The sequence below is a fragment of the Sander lucioperca genome, chromosome 2 (genome assembly GCF_008315115.2).
Source record: "Sander lucioperca isolate FBNREF2018 chromosome 2, SLUC_FBN_1.2, whole genome shotgun sequence".
NCBI lineage: Eukaryota > Metazoa > Chordata > Actinopteri > Perciformes > Percidae > Sander > Sander lucioperca.
This window is the reverse complement of record NC_050174.1, coordinates 21,534,005-21,551,298: the sequence shown is the minus strand read 5'-3', so window position 1 is coordinate 21,551,298 and position 17,294 is coordinate 21,534,005. Positions and strand designations below refer to the sequence as shown.

The 17,294-nt window shown below is 42.3% G+C and overlaps 1 protein-coding gene across 4 annotated transcripts; it reads left to right on the top strand.

The window, feature by feature from the left end:
• Positions 1–3,977: 3,977 nt before the first annotated feature.
• On the top strand, positions 3,978–17,252 carry LOC116045012 (cytochrome b561). Of its 4 annotated transcripts, XR_004103831.2 has the most exons (7): positions 3,978–4,171; positions 7,812–8,019; positions 14,273–14,371; positions 14,506–14,609; positions 15,134–15,291; positions 16,624–16,870; positions 16,969–17,252. XR_004103831.2 is itself a non-coding variant. In XM_031292514.2 (6 exons), the coding sequence occupies exons 1-6, from the start codon at positions 4,121–4,123 to the stop codon at positions 16,814–16,816; spliced, it is 813 nt and encodes a 270-aa protein (XP_031148374.1). In that variant the 5' UTR covers positions 3,978–4,120; the 3' UTR covers positions 16,817–16,962. The 4 variants fall into 4 exon arrangements, 3 of the variants coding, with proteins under 3 accessions (XP_031148374.1, XP_031148375.1, XP_035850606.1); XM_031292514.2 differs by lacking the exon at positions 16,969–17,252 and having other exon boundaries at positions 16,624–16,962; XM_031292515.2 differs by lacking the exons at positions 3,978–4,171; positions 16,969–17,252 and adding an exon at positions 4,585–4,699 and having other exon boundaries at positions 16,624–16,962.
• The last annotated feature ends 42 nt before the right edge of the window (positions 17,253–17,294 follow it).

Sequence of the window (17,294 nt, the reverse complement as noted above, 5' to 3'; positions counted from 1 at the left end):
TCTGTAAAGTATCTTGAGATAACTCTTGTTAAGATTTGATACTATAAATACAATTGTAGTATTGAATTGAATTGCTTTGTGAACCCGTGACTTTCGTAAACTCATTTCAAGCACCAATTTGAGAAATATTTCTGCTTTAGGGCCAAATTATCACTTTATATTTTGCTCTGGAACAAATTTTTGGCGTCATTGTACAGAAAGCGGAGTTTATTCTCAACATTTTGATATGAAACACATATCAGTTATATGCAAATACCCTTAAAAGGTGAATTCAAGAAGGTATTTAAAAATGCCCTTAGAGCTCAGAGGGTTAAAGCATATTTTATTATATCTTCCATCCTGAAATCAATGTTTCTTTAATTGTGACCTCATGCTGCACCAGTGGGTGGATATGAAATCTCAGACTAATAGAAGCGTCACCGATTCAAACCCACACAGGTAGAAATGTGTCCAGTCATGCTGCAGGAGGGCCAAGGACATCATTGTTATACTTGAAAGGAGCTGGCGAAAAATGGAGCCACTCGTGTCATAATAAGTTTGAAGACAATCAAAGATGGAGACAGAGAGAGAGAATGATTAGATAAGACGAACAAACAAAATGTCAACATACACACAAACACACACACACAGCAAAAGGAGCAGTGGTGAGTCAGCCTCCTGTGAGTCACAGGAGAAAACAGAAATGTCAGGCAGAAAAAAGCGTACGCACGCACACACACACACACGCACACACACACACACACACACACACACACACACACACACACACACACACACACACACACACACACACACACACACACACACACACACACACCATGGCTGTAGCCACCAGTTTCTGACATTAATGAAGATAGCCTTGACAACTGTTCTCTCCACACCTTCCGAGTTACAGTAAGAGTGGAAGACTTACACACACACACACACACACACACACACACGCACACACATGCACGCACACGCACGCACACACACACACACACACACACACACACAGAAACCTAAAAAAAAAAGACGTGAGCTCCCCGTCCCCCAGATTCTCAAACCTGCTAATAAATCCATTTTCCAAACATGCTTCCTCCTATTTAAGATCACACTGCAGCAGCGCATTTTCAGAAATCTAATAAACTTTAGACAATAGATCTGACTATAACAGGAAGCTCCTCTCTAAGTCTGTATCTTCCTGTGTTGTCCTCTGAGACCCTTGAAGTCCCTCGAGGGGTCCCCGCACAACACCACAGGTTGAACACCACAGGTGCCGCTGCTGCACTTTATCCTGACCATAAACTGAATTATCCAAGACTGCAGCGCCCTCAAGAGGAGAGGACGGGAGGATGCATGTTAAGTGACAGTCATTGCTGTATTACTTCAACTGCCCTTACAAAGATTACATTTACAAAGATTCAAATGTAGGTACAATACAATACAATACAATACAATATTATACAGTTTAGTCCAGAGATCTTCAACAGGGGTTCCGGGGCCCCTGAGAGTTACTGCAGGGGGGGGCACCAAATAATTGTTAATTTTTCAAAGTTTATTCCATTACAGAAAACTTCTTTGCACATCTGTAACGTGAGACAGGTGCGTCGGAGGGGGATATGTAAGTCAAAAGTTGCAGAGAAACTCCTGCACACTGCCTAACTTGGAAAAAATGAAATATAAACAAAAATTAAATAGTAGGCAACATTTTGTTACTAGACCAGTGTCAGGCAAAATGAATGACAACTTTTGCAACTTTTGAAAAAAAATGTAAATGTCTTAACATGAATCCAACATATTGTTAGCAAATATAAATCAGCCTATTTGTGAAAAAAAAACACATTGATGATGGACTTACTGGCCTATGGGTAAGGTAGTCACTAAGGTAGCCATACACAGATACAGTTCATCCTAAGGATTCACTTTGCCACATGTATGTTTAACATTAAAACATGATTTATAAAATTATGCCAACAATTATTTAATAGCTTAGTATTCTATGCTCTAAAAAGGTATGTATAAAGGCTTTAGGCTACCCATTTGTAGGCCCAGTTTAATATGCAACTTCATTTTATAATATATAATTTATAATATGCCATCTCCTCAAATTATATATACAGTATCTCACAAAAGTGAGTACACCCCTCACATTTTAGTAAATATTTCATTATATCTTTTAATGGGACAACACTGAAGACATTACACTTTTCTACAATGTAAAGTATTACGTGTACAGCTTGTATAACGGTGTAAATGTGCTGTCCCCTCAAAATAACTCAACACACAGCCATTAATGTCTAAACCGCTGACAACAAAAGTGAGTACACCCCTATGTTAAATTCCCATAGAGGCAGGCAGATTTTTATTTTTAAAGGCCAGTTATTTCATGGATCCAGGATACTATGCATCCTGATAAAGTTCCCTTGGCCTTTGGAATTAAAATACCCCCCCCCCCCCACATCATCACATCCCCTTCACCATACCTAGAGATTGGCATGGTTTTATGTCGGTTAGCCTAATTGCTGGTTTGATTTGCATTGAGAGATGATTTTATGGAAAGTACCCCATGCCAATCTCTATGTATGGTGAAGGGGATGTGTGGCGTGTCCGTTTTTATTTCAGCTCCCATGTTAACAGGTTAGAGCTTGCACACTGCCTGCGTGACACGCACGTCTCAGGCGCAGCTCGACTCGCGCCGAAAACGCGTGCATGCTAGAAATAGGACCGAGGCCTATTTTTCACGCGACACGCAATCGTGTTGGAAGCGTTTCCAGGCAAAATAGAATAGGAAAAGATGTTTATATGTCATTTTGACACAAATACATTTAATAAATGGCATTTTGATGTTTGAAAGTCTCTAGGTTTTGACATAAATGCAGATATAAATGTAATTTTAAAAAATAATAATAAATAATTGTCAATACAGAACAAAATATTCTGGAGCCTATTTTGCCGTCAATACTGCCGACGTTGTCTTTGCTGTAATCAAATCAGTATATATTTATATTTAAAATGGTATTTTATTTCATCAGTGGGAAACATACATGTGTACAGACAAGGCTAGCAGCAGCAGCGCCGCGTCAGACACGTTTCTGGTGTGCAAAGACGTAGAAAATGCCACGCAGTCGCCATGCAACTGACACGCAACAGAAACGCCACGCTCACGCCACGCAGCCAGTGTGAAGGAGGCCTAAACTGCCATTTAGGGGTGTAGCAACTCCCCGTCCCTGCTGCTGTACAGCGCATGCAGGCAACACACACACAGACAAGAGGTTCCTTGATTTATAGTTAGATGCTTGAGTAGAGAATGAATGGCGATTTTCCCCCCCAGTAATAGAACTCTTGCTCCATTAAACTGCAGGTCCAATCAGAAAGACTGAGGGGAATATCTACTATAGCTATAATGGTAGACTATAGGTGTAGAAGTAGGTAGAGTTGGTACATTAATTTGGCTGTTGATTGTTCTGATTTGCCGGTAATGAGCAGTCAGGATTCACTGACAGACATTCTCATCCTCCTTTTCCTCTCCACCATCTCAGCTCCTTCCTCCCTCCCTTATCACACCCTCCCTCCCCTCCCCTCCCCTTTTCCAGTGTTGTCAAGGCAACAAACCTTTACATGGGAGCTGTTAGTCATCAGTCCCCTCCACCCCTCTCTCTTGATGTTATTGTGACGTTTTAACACGAGTCAAATTCAATGGCTCCTGTAGATTTATCAATGGTTTAAAATAGTCATGTATGTATTTATTTACTAGGCTGTAAATCCGAAATTACACTGCATTTAGTTTCCTCCTCACAGTCCCGCTGTCACATAGGTTGGGCTTGTTCATAAGGGCATCCAAAACACACACACACACACTCTCTACACAGCTGGCATGTCTACCTTAGTCTTACTCTTCATACAGGTACCCCCCACCCCCACCCCCTCCAAGCACACACACACACACACACACACACACACACACACACATGATACACTACCAAACACCCACCCCACACATACAGACACACCCACCCACACACACACACACACACACACACACACACACACACACACACACACGCACACACACAAACAAACACACGCCCACACACGCACATTCTGCCCGGTCACAGGGAGGAGGAAGGCGGATCAGTAAATGTTAGACTCCAGGACTTCCTCAGCAGAGCAGACTCTAGGCTACAGCGCAGTAAGTATTATAGACTTTATTATTCCTATTCATTTCACCGTTTGAAAACTGCCTTTTTAAATGCTATTATCGCCACCATTGCACAAGTTAAATAACGTCACCTTTAGAGTGAAATACAGACACCTAACATGGCCAGGTAACAGGTGACAGCTGGCTGTCGGAGCGAAAACATTACAGGAGCAGCCTATCATTTTCGGTAATAGGCCTATATATTTAGCCTATCGCTGTAGCTGTGGTTGTGTTAGTGTGCTGATAGCATTGTGATGAGTGTGGACCCGGGCGGGAGTAATGACTTACTCTGGTCAGGTTGTAATGATATGATGACTTTCAGCGGGTTTGCAGAAGCTGCGGTGATGAGGGGGGCGGTGAGCGGGCAGGCAGAAAGCCGTTTGATTACGGTTCATTTCTGCTCATGTCCTCATGTAACTCCTGTCAGCTCGGTGCGACAATTCCTGCCCCACCGTCGTCTGTATCGTAGACCAGCCTACGACTCTTCGGCTTAAGAAAAACACGATAAAAGCAGCACATGTAGGTTCTGTCTTTTCTTATTCCCCCGCAGTTTTATTGTGAAGGAGCTCTGTGCTGTGTTTTTCACCGCTAATCATGCAGCCTAGTCATTTGGCAAGGACCTAAAGAGTTGATAAGGTCTTTAGAACAAAAAAAAAGATTTGCTCCAGCTGCGTAGCCTTTAGGTAGGCTACAATGTAGGCTAGGTAGGCCTTTACATTTTGCACAGATTCTATTCAGTTATGTTACTTTTCAATCAGCCAGCAAGTGAGTAGAGCTCAAAGTGAGTAGGCAACTACAGTAAGAATAGGGCTGCGCCCTCTCGGTCGTTTTGGTCGACCAAAGATTTATTTAGTCAGAAGTCTTTAAAAAGAAATGCTTTTTCATGCTGAATGACTTATCACAGAAACTCCTGAGCACATCTCTGGTGACCACAATATTTAATTGCTTACTTTTGCATGATTATTTGCTGAACGATGAATCCTTTTCAAAAATCGATTTGAAAGAATGCAATTAGCTAGCTAATCGTGAAGACGGTTAATCGAATGTGAATTATTTAGTTGATTATTTGGTGTAACATTTGGTTTAACCTTTTTTTTCCTCTTTTCATTATTATTTGTGCTGTCAAACGATTAAAATATTTAATTAATTAATGTCATAGTTAACTCACAATTTAATCGCAATTAATCGCACATTTTTATCTATTCTAAATGTCCCCATTTCTTTTTGTCCCATTATTCTTTTCTCATTTTAATGCTCTCATCAACATGGAAAAGTGGATCGGCTTTTGTCGCCTGGCTTTGATGAGGGGGGCGGTTAATTCGCACAGCTGTGTGCTTGGCCATCAGCTGTGTGCTTGGCCATCAAGTGGTATTTCAGACTGGACGTGCTGCGATGATAGCTCAGTTCACAACGACAAAACACACAGATTACTCTGGTCTTGTCAATGGAACCATTTGGCAACTTTTTAAAAGTAAACTTTCCATTCAGAATCTTATTGCCATCCATTTCGGCGTCTCGCGCTCGCCATCCACTCAAAACGTAACGTTAGCCTACTACTCTTTGGCCGGCTCGCAAGCAAGGGTGTGCGGCGTGCCTGTTGTTTAGTTTCCGGTTGTAGTTTTTCTAACGTTACTAGTTGTTGCAACAGCATGTGAAAAAAACTCCCAAGTTTGCTAGACCAAAAAGAACGTTAATCTCGCGATAAAAAAATGTACGCCGTTAAAATCGGTTTGCGTTAACGCCGTTAATAACGCGTTTAACTGACAGCACTAATTATTATATTTACTGTTTTTTTTCAGAAGATAAATGCTGGAATAATGTTACATATTACAGATTGTTTCCAGAAATGTCCTATTTTCAGTGGATCTTTCATCTATTTTTTTATGACTTTATTTAACATGATCGTAGAAGGTGCCATTATGTAGCAAAATCGAATCCTAATCGCAATACCTGGCAGAAAAATCACAATTTGATTTTTTTTTTTTTTCACGCAAATCGTTCCTGTGGATGAAAATCAACTAATCGATTGATGACAGCCCAGGTATTTAGGCTACTCAAGTAGCCTAATGCAAGTCAAATTTTGAGGAAGCTACCTACTTTATGGCGCTTACCCACTGCTAGTACCAGCTCAGCTCGGCTCGGCTCAGCCGCGGTGCCCCGTCCTTCATTTTCCATTGCAGATTTAGTACCGCCTCATGTGTGCGGCGAGAGTGGCTGGTCGTCATAGCGTCACCTTTTGGTATCGCCTCAGCTTGACGGAGGTGATACAAAAAAACTTACCTGTTGGCAGGTACCAGCGACTTTTTTTCATAATGAAAAACCAAAAAAGGCGAGTAGAGTCGAGGCGAGTCAGGAGGTACCATGTAATGGAAAAACGCCATTAGAGAGAGGCCACTAAACCAGAGGGAGATGCTGCAGGTGAATAGGGAAAATATTTGAACTGATAGATATCACCATGAAACCTCCCCAGTTGATTACTTACAATAAGACAATTATATTTTGTATTACAAGTTTCCAGAATTTTGTTATGTTTAAATATGCAAATGATGCATTATCTATTGTGAACTTTTGGTTAATTTAGGAGAAATTTGTAGAAATTTGTAGTAGCAATAAAGATAATAGAACTATGACTAGAAGTAATAGTAGCAGTGCAGGGCGTAGCAGGGCGTTGAGCAGGACCACGGCAGCAACATTTTGATTCTCTACCTACGCCTCTAGAGTCGCTACTCGCTCCGAAGCTAAACCCCGTCACTCTCTCACTCGCTCTACCACACACTCCCCACGCACACACACGTCAGCCCCGCTATTCTGTTAAAGAGATCGACGCACACACCAACGCACAAGTATAAACTTCAGGCCGCTTACGTAGGCTACGGCGAAAGCTCTGCGTGGAGCCTCCGCAGAACCATAAATCAGCCTTCAGCTAGTAACATTAGTCTGGTGGTTTTGTGTTCTGATGGACCTGTAGCGTCTCCCTTAGGGCAGAAGATCAAAGAGATGGTGGCCAGGGTGAGAACTGTCTGTTAGAGATGCTCCTGTGTTCATTCAGACAGGCATGGACGGGGTGAGAGGCAGGCCTAATTGCTCATGATTCTCATAAGAGTAGCATCTTCCTCTCTGACCCCTCCACCAGATAATCTAGTTCCACTGGAGGAGCGACCTTATGAGCTTGTTCCACCTGTGGGCCTCTTTGTTTAGTTGAATCTTTTTAGTAAGGCTGCCAGATATGAGGAAAATATGCTATAACGTAGTTGAATGTCAGAATAACGATATTACTGGCGTTAAAGGAACATGTACTAAAATGTGCTCAGTTCTGCCTTTCTGTCGCTTTCAGTATTCTGCTAAAATGCAACAAATTGCTTGTTGAATTTAAAACAAGTGAAAGAACAAATTGAACATTGAATTGATTATAAAAGGCACCACTAAAAAAAGCTGAAATGACTCAAACACCACAACCACAAAATTAGAGGAGGGGGGTACAGGGGCTTGTCATATTTACATTTCTGCTAAAGAAACCAGTTTACTTCGCCATGTGATGCTCTAGGCTATCTCCTAATTTAGTTTGGTACACAGTAGGCTGCAGCCCTAGGCATCCGTTGTGTTCATTTACCTTTCTGTTTGTCTTTCTCAGATCATGGACGAAACTGCTCCACGTCCTGGCCGCTCCATGTTTGCGTGGCTGGTGGGAGCGTCACAGTTGCTGGGTGTGGCGTCCGTGGTGCTGACCGGCGTGTGGATGGGTCACTACCGCGGGGGCTTCGCCTGGGACGGCTCAGGGCGGGAGTTTAACGTGCACCCTCTGTGCATGGTGCTGGGACTGGTCTTCCTGCAGGGTGACGGTGAGTCCACACTGACACGGTTGCTCTGAACTGATTCTAAATTAGAGCTAGAATCTCATCAGGTTAACTAGATCTGCTGGATGTGTCAAAAATAGTCTATATCGACGACGTTTAATTTCCGGGATTATTCAAGTGCCGCTGGAAATTCCGCCGGATGTCCGTCACCTTTGTACGGCATTTTAAACTCTGTTAACTCTGCTCCTCAGATCTCTGCAGGGTAAATCCAGACAGCTAGCTAGACTATCTGTCCAATCTGAGTTTTCTGTTGCATGACTAAAACAACTTTTGAACCAGGGCTGTACTGGCCATCTGGCATAACGGGCATTTTTCCAGTGGGCCCACGCACTTTTGGGCCGAAACGCCGATATTTTTTATAAAGACCTGACAGCGGTCCATTGGTTAATTTTCTTTTATGGCACTGGCCTGACCCAACCAAATCCAGGAACCCCCTACCCCACTCCCGGCCCTGAGACACGAGCTGTAATAGTTATGCTTATGCTGGAAGTTTAGCATCCATGTTAAAATGGACAAACGACCACCAAAGCGCAAGGGAGGTGCAGAGAAATTACGGGAGAAAAAGATTAAGAATCTACAGTAAATATCAATAATACAAAAAAATAAACAAATACCAAAGTACACAAAAATATTCAAAACATAAAACTGAATCAGCAAATATTTCAAGGTCAGCCACCATCATAAATACTGTACATCAGGCAAAACATGTCCAGCCAGATGTCTGCCTCCAAGCCAATTAACATCCTCTTTTTTTCCTTCTTTTTTTTAAAGCGCCCATATTATGCTCATTTTCAGGTTCATAATTGTATTTTGAGGTTGTACCAGAATAGTTTTACATGGTTTAATTTTCAAAAAACACCATATTTTTGTTGTACTGCACATTGCTGCAGCTCCTCATTTCACCCTGTGCGTTGAGCTCTCTTAGCTACAGAGTGAGGCATCACACTTCTATCCCATCTTTGTTGAAAGTCACACATGCACAATAGCTAGGTACTGAGCTACTAGCTAGACGCTAACGCTGCTAGCGGTTAGCCACCTCGTTCTCAATGGCAAAACACTGCTACAACACACACGAGTTCACCCTAATCTACAAAAGAAATTGTATAGAACTACTTACATGTCCCTGTTCTGCAGGTATTCAACGCAAAGTTGGAAGCGCGCCCTCGTTTAGAAGAAGTCTCCCGGCTATTCCTGCCTCGTACTGACCGAAGTTGGAGAAACAGCTAGCTGATGTGGTATTAGCTAAAGTGGTTAGCACACATGAAATGTTTCGGCCAATGACGTAGATAGCCCTGCAGATTTTAAACAGCTCACCCGGAGACTGAAGGCAGGATACATTCAAAAACCCGTATCTCACTCAAAACAGCATGGATGGGTTTTTTTCCCAAGTTTGTATGTGTGTGGAAGCACCAGAGACACAAAATAACACCCCAAATCCCAGAAAAAGTGATTTTTTTTTTTTCATAATATGGGCATTTTAACATACAAAACATAGAACACGCAACATGAACACCCCCCCCCCCCCCCCCCCTGTCATCACCACCCACCCAAAACGACAAAAATCAAGAAAAGATGACACAGTTACTACAATATTAAAGACCATTCAACACAATAGTAACAAAATAGACAATAAAACATAAACCAAATAAACATATGAATAAATAACACCATAAGCCAGCATCCCTTCATTCCTCCATCCTCTTAAAAAAACTGGCTATCATTAAACTAGTCTGGACCCAGCTTCTTATGTGCTTATCCATCCCGCTTAGGATTGACCCATCTCCCAGAACAAATAATCTCGGGGTGATCCGACATAGGTTATCATGTAACCCGGTACAAAATTCCTGGACCTTACCATAGGACATTTAGTAATTGGCCGTCCTCTGTCTTACATTTCCAACACTTTGGTGTGTCTTTCAGACCAATTCCAAACAATCTGGAGGGAGTCCAATAGAAGTGATGTGCAAAACAACCTCTTAAAAGCAACCAATGAGACAAGCTCATTAAGTTTTAAGGAAATCTGTGCAGGTTTTCAGATTGACGAGGGAGCTTATAACCTCTATTCCTTTAATGTTTTTGAAAGAAAAACGCAGCGTCACATCCCGGTCTATTGAATAATAATAAAAGGAGTGGTGGAGTTAGCCTCTAGTGGCTCCTCACCATTAATACTGTCATGGACAAGTAGATGTCTTGATCTGTTGATGGTGCTACATTAAAAAAAATTCATGTCAGACATTGCCATCCAGAGAATCACACCACTAAAATAACTAAAAACATTCAAATAGATTCTAAAGCCCCTTGCAGGAAGTGAGCCGTCCTCTCAGGCCTATGTCATCGGCTGACACCACTGATTTCTTCAGATTAACCCGGCTGGTCTTACATCAATTTGTAGTCATGGTTATGCTGAGTCATTTTTCTGATAATATTTTGTAAATTGAGTGAAACTGGAAGCAGAACGTGGATGCTGTAGTCTCCCTGTTGGTGTGTGTCTGTGCTTATGAGTGTGTGCATGCGTGTCTTAGCCTCGAGCACTCTGTTGCTGACCTGTTGCATTACGCTAACACTACCCAGACGCCCATCAATCCCCCCCACCCCCCTCCCCCTCCCAGTAAGTGTGATTTTAAACGGAGAGGGGACATTCAAATCATTGAACATGCCAGTTTGTGTGTCTTTTTGGGACGTATCTAGTGAATTTCCACTCGGCCAATGCACAAGCTCTCGGTAATAAACTGGACGGCCCTCAAACTGGGTGCTGATCAACTAACGCTGGTATTCACAATCAAGCACTTCAGTTAAATTACGTTAACATAACATATGCGTTAAAGCTCTAGTCCGTAACTTTTTGATATTAACGAACGTCCGTTACATTCAACAACTCTGTATCTCTGTATTTGTCAGTATGACTGTTCAGAAGATTGTGTTGTCCAGCGACTTTCACGCGCAGAAACTCAAGTGAAGATAATTACCTCTACTGAAGAGTCCATGTTTTTTTTTAATCCTCCGTGTCGTCCTTGGCTACTAGCAACTGTGTGGAGGGGGGGGGGGGGGGCTGTGCGTGATCACAGAAGGCTTGTATCATGTGGATGCGCTGAGAGTGTTGTTGTCATTACTTAGAATTCCTCATGAGGGAGAAATAAACTACGCACTATAGCTTTAAATCATGTAAACATAACATGTTTTAAGCACTTCAGTTAAATAACATAAACATAACATATATGCTTAAAGCACTTCAGTTAAATTATGTAAACATAATATAAATGCACTTGCTTCTGAGGAAACCAGATGAGTGACAACTTTGTTCGGCTCTTTTTCTGTAACCAGTGTAGCAAGAAAGCATGGATGAATTAGCAACCTAGCTAATTAGCCAGCCGTCCGGAAATTGTTAGCTAGCTTGCTAATTATATCATGCTACACCGGTTATAGAAAATGAGTAGGGTTGGGTATCGTTGGATTTTTATGATTCCGATGCCGTACTGGTACTTTTAAAACGATTCCGATTCCTAAACCGATTCTTTTTTTTTATATCATTTTATAGATGTGGTAGCCGTAATATGCTTTTACATCCGTTTTGGTGAGCCCAGAGGGAAAATATGGCATTTTAAGAGTAGCCTACATTTACGGTAGCTAGCTAACGGTAGACTACAGTGGAAGTGTGATATTTTTACGTCCATTTCGGAGCGACAGAGGGCAAATATTTCAGTCGACACATTAAGTGGAACCGAAATGAGGAACCGAAATTTGCGTTTTATCCGGTCCGATTCCTACTGGTTGCATAGGTTTTCGTTCTCAAAAGTGGGCTTGGTTTTATCTAAAGTGAACACAGGCCAAAGAAGTTTCTGTTGTGTATCCTCCACCTGATATTTTTTTCTTAGTTGCTGAAAATGTTTGGGAGTTTGGAACATGTGAGAAATTCACATAACAGTAGGGCTGAACGATTAATTGCATTTGCGATAATATCGCGATATGTTAAAACGCGATTTCCTAATCGCAAAGGCTGCGATTTGGTCACATGACTCGCGAGAGCAAATCAGTCTGCACTCCGCAGAGAAAGCATCAACTAGCACGCTAACGCTACGCCGTACCTTGAGCTGATTTCTGTCATTCAAACAACTCTGAGTTGTAGTTTAAAACCTTTACAGACATTTTAATAAAATGAAGGGTTTTATTCAGGCTTGAGTCTATACATGCAGTTAATGGATACAGGCACACAGAACTCAAGGCTTGGTTGGCAACGATTAGCTCTGATTAGCGGTTAGCTCCGGTTAGCTCCGTTATAAAGATATGAGTGGAGGAGCTGCCACTGAGAGGGGTAACAATCAGACTGATAAATGACGTTTGGGGAGCTTTCACAGTAGCGTGGCTGCGGTGTTTCAACAGTTTTATTAGTACAGTTAATCCCACGGCAAGAACACCAGAAACATGCTAACGTAACGATAGCCTCTCTGAACAAGTACACACGGCAGCACGCAACTTCACGAGGGGGAGGGGCTGGAGGCAGCTCCTCTCTGTGCACTGTAAAAAAATACACGTGTGTGTGTGTGTGTGTGTGTGTGTGTGTGGATGCTATACTATATTTTTACTTATTTAACTGTCTAGTGTGTAATTGTGTGTTCATACTATAAATTATTATATTATTATTTGTTGAATAATACAGAAGACAAAGAGCTTAAAAAAATAATTGAATCGCAATCGCAATATTTGGGAAAAAAAATCGCAATTACATTTTCAAAAATCGTTCAGCCCTACATAACAGCAGCAAAACAAAGAGCATTGGGAAACTTGGGAAGTTAAACTCCCATTCTCAAAAGTCATTAAGTTATTATCTGTCTTGATAAGGTCTCCACAGCTGATCTGTCCCTGATGTCCCTCAAAGAAGAATGCATTTAAAATGGTAAACTTTGGCAAGCTTTTCCATGATGTAAAGCTGCCTGCTTACACTGCAGCATATCCTGGCGATATCTGCGGTCCTGGTCCCAGTAAATAAAGACAAAGGGAGATGTGTTTTTTTCTCCTCTCTGCTTTCGCGCCTGCAGCCCTGGAGACGTTTGCTAATGAGAGTAACCGGATTAATTTAACTGGTTCACAACTGTCTGTCACAGATCCAGATTGCATTAGAGCGATAAAAGAAAAGGTCAGCTGGACATTAGACGGGGACGAGAGGGGGTTAGGATGAGATGGAAACACCCTGAGGGGGGTCCTCACGCAGACAGACAGACAGACAGACACACACACACACACACACACACACACACAGGTCTGTTTTCTCTTGCCTCAGATCCCATCCACATCAATGTCGATACATTTGTCTCTTTCCCTACAATCTGTATCCACACTTAATCAGCATATTTGGCCACTTTAAGGATATTTTCACTCCTGAATTGTTAAGAGTGGACATGGTGAACAGAACATTTCTAAAAGCCTCACATGTGATTCTCATGTGATGCATTTTTTTGGAGTCAGACACACTGTGGTGTTTATGCTAGCTCTGAAAGCAACAAATGGAAGTGTAAAAAAAACACTGAAAGAAATGTGAAGCTGCTTAGTGGAAATGGCATAAAGCTGCTGGCACAGGTGGCTAAAAAGGATTAGATCACAATGCTGAACCACTGAACACAAATGCTAACTGTGTTTAGTTTAAACTTTTGCTCTAATAAAAGAAAATCCATCAAAAGGCTTGGCTTCTCCACACTATGCATGTATGCTCTCTGTAGGCCTGTCAGCACATCTTTACACCTTTTATGTGTTGTAATCACATATGTTCTTATATGTTGATGTCTCACACATTGATACTGTGTGTGTGTGTGTGTGTGTGTGTGTGTGTGTGTGTGTGTGTGTGTGTGTGTGTATATATGTATGTATGTATGTGTATGTATCGTTTTCCTATTTTCAATGATGATGTTTTTACTCATTTAAAGATAAAACCATGTATTCTTGTTGGGCATTTTGTTTCCATTATTGTATTATTGATTGTCTTTTAATAGTAGTGCATTTAGATACTGGATATCTGTATAAAGATATGTTGCTTTACATTGTGAGTTTGACGCCTGACAAAGGACCAGGACTGAAACGCTGTGTGTCTGATAAACACAGTGTTGAAAGTGGGCGTTAATTGAATTATTGTTAAATTCATCTCTCTCTCTCTCTCTCTCTCTCTCTCTCTCTCTCTCTCTCTCTCTCTCTCTCTCTCTCTCTCTCTCTCTCTCTCTCTCTCTCTCTCTCTCTCTCTCTCTCTCTCTAGCCATCCTGGTCTACAGAGTTTTCCGCCATGAGGCGAAGAGGAACGTAAAGGTGCTTCACGGCATCATCCACCTGCTGGCCCTCATCATCAGCATCGTAGGTGAGACCAGTGTGCACGTCTGCGTGAGAGAGAAATACTGATGTAAAGAAAAAGATACTTAAGTTATAGTGTGTACAGTAATCTCCTTTTCAGAGGTAAAAAATGTGTGTTTGTTTTTTTGTGTGTGTGTGTAGGTATTGTAGCTGTGTTTGACTTCCACAGAGCATCAAAGACCCCAGACATGTACACTCTACACAGCTGGTGCGGCATGGCTACCTTACTCTTATTCATCATACAGGTACACACACACACACACACACACACACACACACACACACACACAATATTTAAAAAACAGTTGGTGGCCGGGTTGGCTCAGTGGGTAGAGCAGGTGCACATATGTTTAGAGGTTTATGCCTCGACGCAGAGGTCTAGGGTTCGACTGCGACCTGTGGCGATTTCCTGCATGTCTTCCCCCTCTCTCCCCTTTCTCACCTGTCCATTAAAGGCAGAAAAGCCCCAAAAAATAATCTAAAAGAAATAAAAAACAACAGTTGGATGTTCTGCTAAATTATGCTAAACTAATTTTTTTGGCATTTAGACCTTTATTTTGACAGCACAGACGCTGAAAGAGGAGAGAGAGGGGGAATGACATGCAGGAAAGCGCTGCAGTTCGGTATCGAACCTGTGACCTCTTCGTGGAGGACTAAGCCTCTATAGGCCAGCCGAGCACCCAATAGCTGTGTATTATTAACTATATAGCTGTACTCTAATGTGGATTCAAACAGTAACACTAACTTTTCTTACCCCTATTTCTCCCAGTGGGTGATGGGTTTGCTGTTCTTCCTCTTTCCTGTTGCGTCGTCATGGTTACGAGCCTCATACCTGCCCATCCATGTGTTCTGCGGTCTGGTTCTGCTGGTTATGGCCATAGGGAGCAGCCTGCTCGGCATCACGGAGAAACTCCTCTTCAGCATCATGTATGTCTGACAGTATCATCTACTTTCTCATCATTGTAAAAACCACGGGATCTGATTATTCCACTATTCGGATATTCATTCGTTTGTTCGTTGGGTAGGTATTTGATTTTCAATTTTGGGATTCAAATATACTGTAATAAATTCAAGACGGATTTAACTTTTGGAGAAACGCAACCCGACATCACGCTGCGCGGTGGCCAGTCATGGAACTGTCAATCAGACTTGTCGGTGTGTTTTAAAGTGCTCATATTATGCTTTTTGGCTTTTCCCCTTTCCTTTATTGTGTTATATATCTTTTTGTGCATGTTATAGGTTTACAAAGTGAAAAAGCCCAAAGTCCACCCCAAAGGGACTTACCATCTCCAACAGAAAACACTGTTCACAAACTGCTCCAAACAGCTCTATTGTAGTCCAGCCTTTACTTCCATGACGAACGGGCGTCACTTTGTAACACACGTTATAATGCTCACCTAGCTGCTAGCATGGCATGCCCTCATACTCTGCTTCTGACTGGCTAGTAGTCCTTACCTAGCTACTGAGCATGTGCGACTCCCAACAAAGATAGTACAGAAGTGAGATGCCTCACTCTGTAGCTAAAACAGAGAGCTCAACACACAGGGTGAAAAGAGGAGCTGCAGCAATGAGCAGTACAACAAATATATGGTGTTTTTTGAAAATTAAACCACATAAACCTATTATGGTACAACCTCTAAATACAAGTATGAACCTGAAAATGAGCATAATATGAGCACTTTAAGGCGGTGTGAGAGTCCCGTTCAGGAAACAGGAAACATCACTGCCTCGAGAAGGTTTTTAAAACACCAAACACAAGAACTGAACTGCCCTAAAATTGTTTGTGTCACAGCCGACCGTTTCCTGCAACAACAAAGCACAGTCTGCCCCGTCTCTTCAAGTGCGGTCGCAAGTCTGCTAGTGCTACATTGGGGGGTTAAATAACACAACAGGACTTCATACAAAATAGCAATTTAAGTGGCACTCCCACCGCCACGCAACCGTGCCGTGACTGCTTTTGTTGTTCTGAATGTGCCCTGGGTCCTGATCTGTCCAGCAACCATGCCCCCCCCACCACTGAAGCTGTCAAATATGTTGATCAGTATTGAAGCTTCAAAGCACAAAAATTGTATTTGGGACAGCCCTAGTATCCAACAATGCTAGTCATTTTAGTTTTATTTGTTTGAGATTTGTCTCTGACAATTCTGCCAGCACACCAATGTAATCCAGCTGAATGGAACTTCCTCATTATGATTATGCCTCTCTCTCTCGCTCTCGCTCTCTCTCGCTCTCTCTCGCTCTCTTCCCCTCCCTCCCCAGGCCAACCTACTCTCAGTTCGCCCCAGAGGGGGTGCTGGCCAACACCTTGGGGATCCTGCTGGTGGGTTTCGGGGTGCTACTGGGCTACCTGATCACCAAGGAGGAGTTCAGGCGTCCGCCGAACCCAGAGGAAGAGGCTCTGTCTGTCCACTTCAAGACCCTGACGGAGGGGGGGTCCCCCACCTCGCCGTGACCCCAGCGGGACGTCTGACACATCCCTGTCGCCTGGATACCAACAGTGTCCCGCAAACAGACTGGCTGTGCACACATGCAACACACAACACAAATGGCTATGAACATGACAGTTTTTCAAAAGTCACTAAAATCAAAAACAGGGAGCTTCAGCTACCTATCTGACCCATTTGATCTCAGATTACTGAACAGACCGGTCGACCTTCACCCGAAATTATTTATTTATACTTTATTTTATGTAATAATTAATAGAAGAAGCCTAGTAAATGTAGAGGCTCAGTGCAGTAAAAAGACAACAGTATTTCGACAAATCAGATTTATAAATGAATAGGTTTAATAGAGAAATATATTGCTCCTTCATTTCATACGGCTTCAAGCAGGAACACAAGCAGCCTGAACTGACAAATCACAGTTCTTTATGTCTCCACAAGTGTTTTTAGCTCCAGTAGAAGAACTAATCTCCGTTTAAACTAACACTC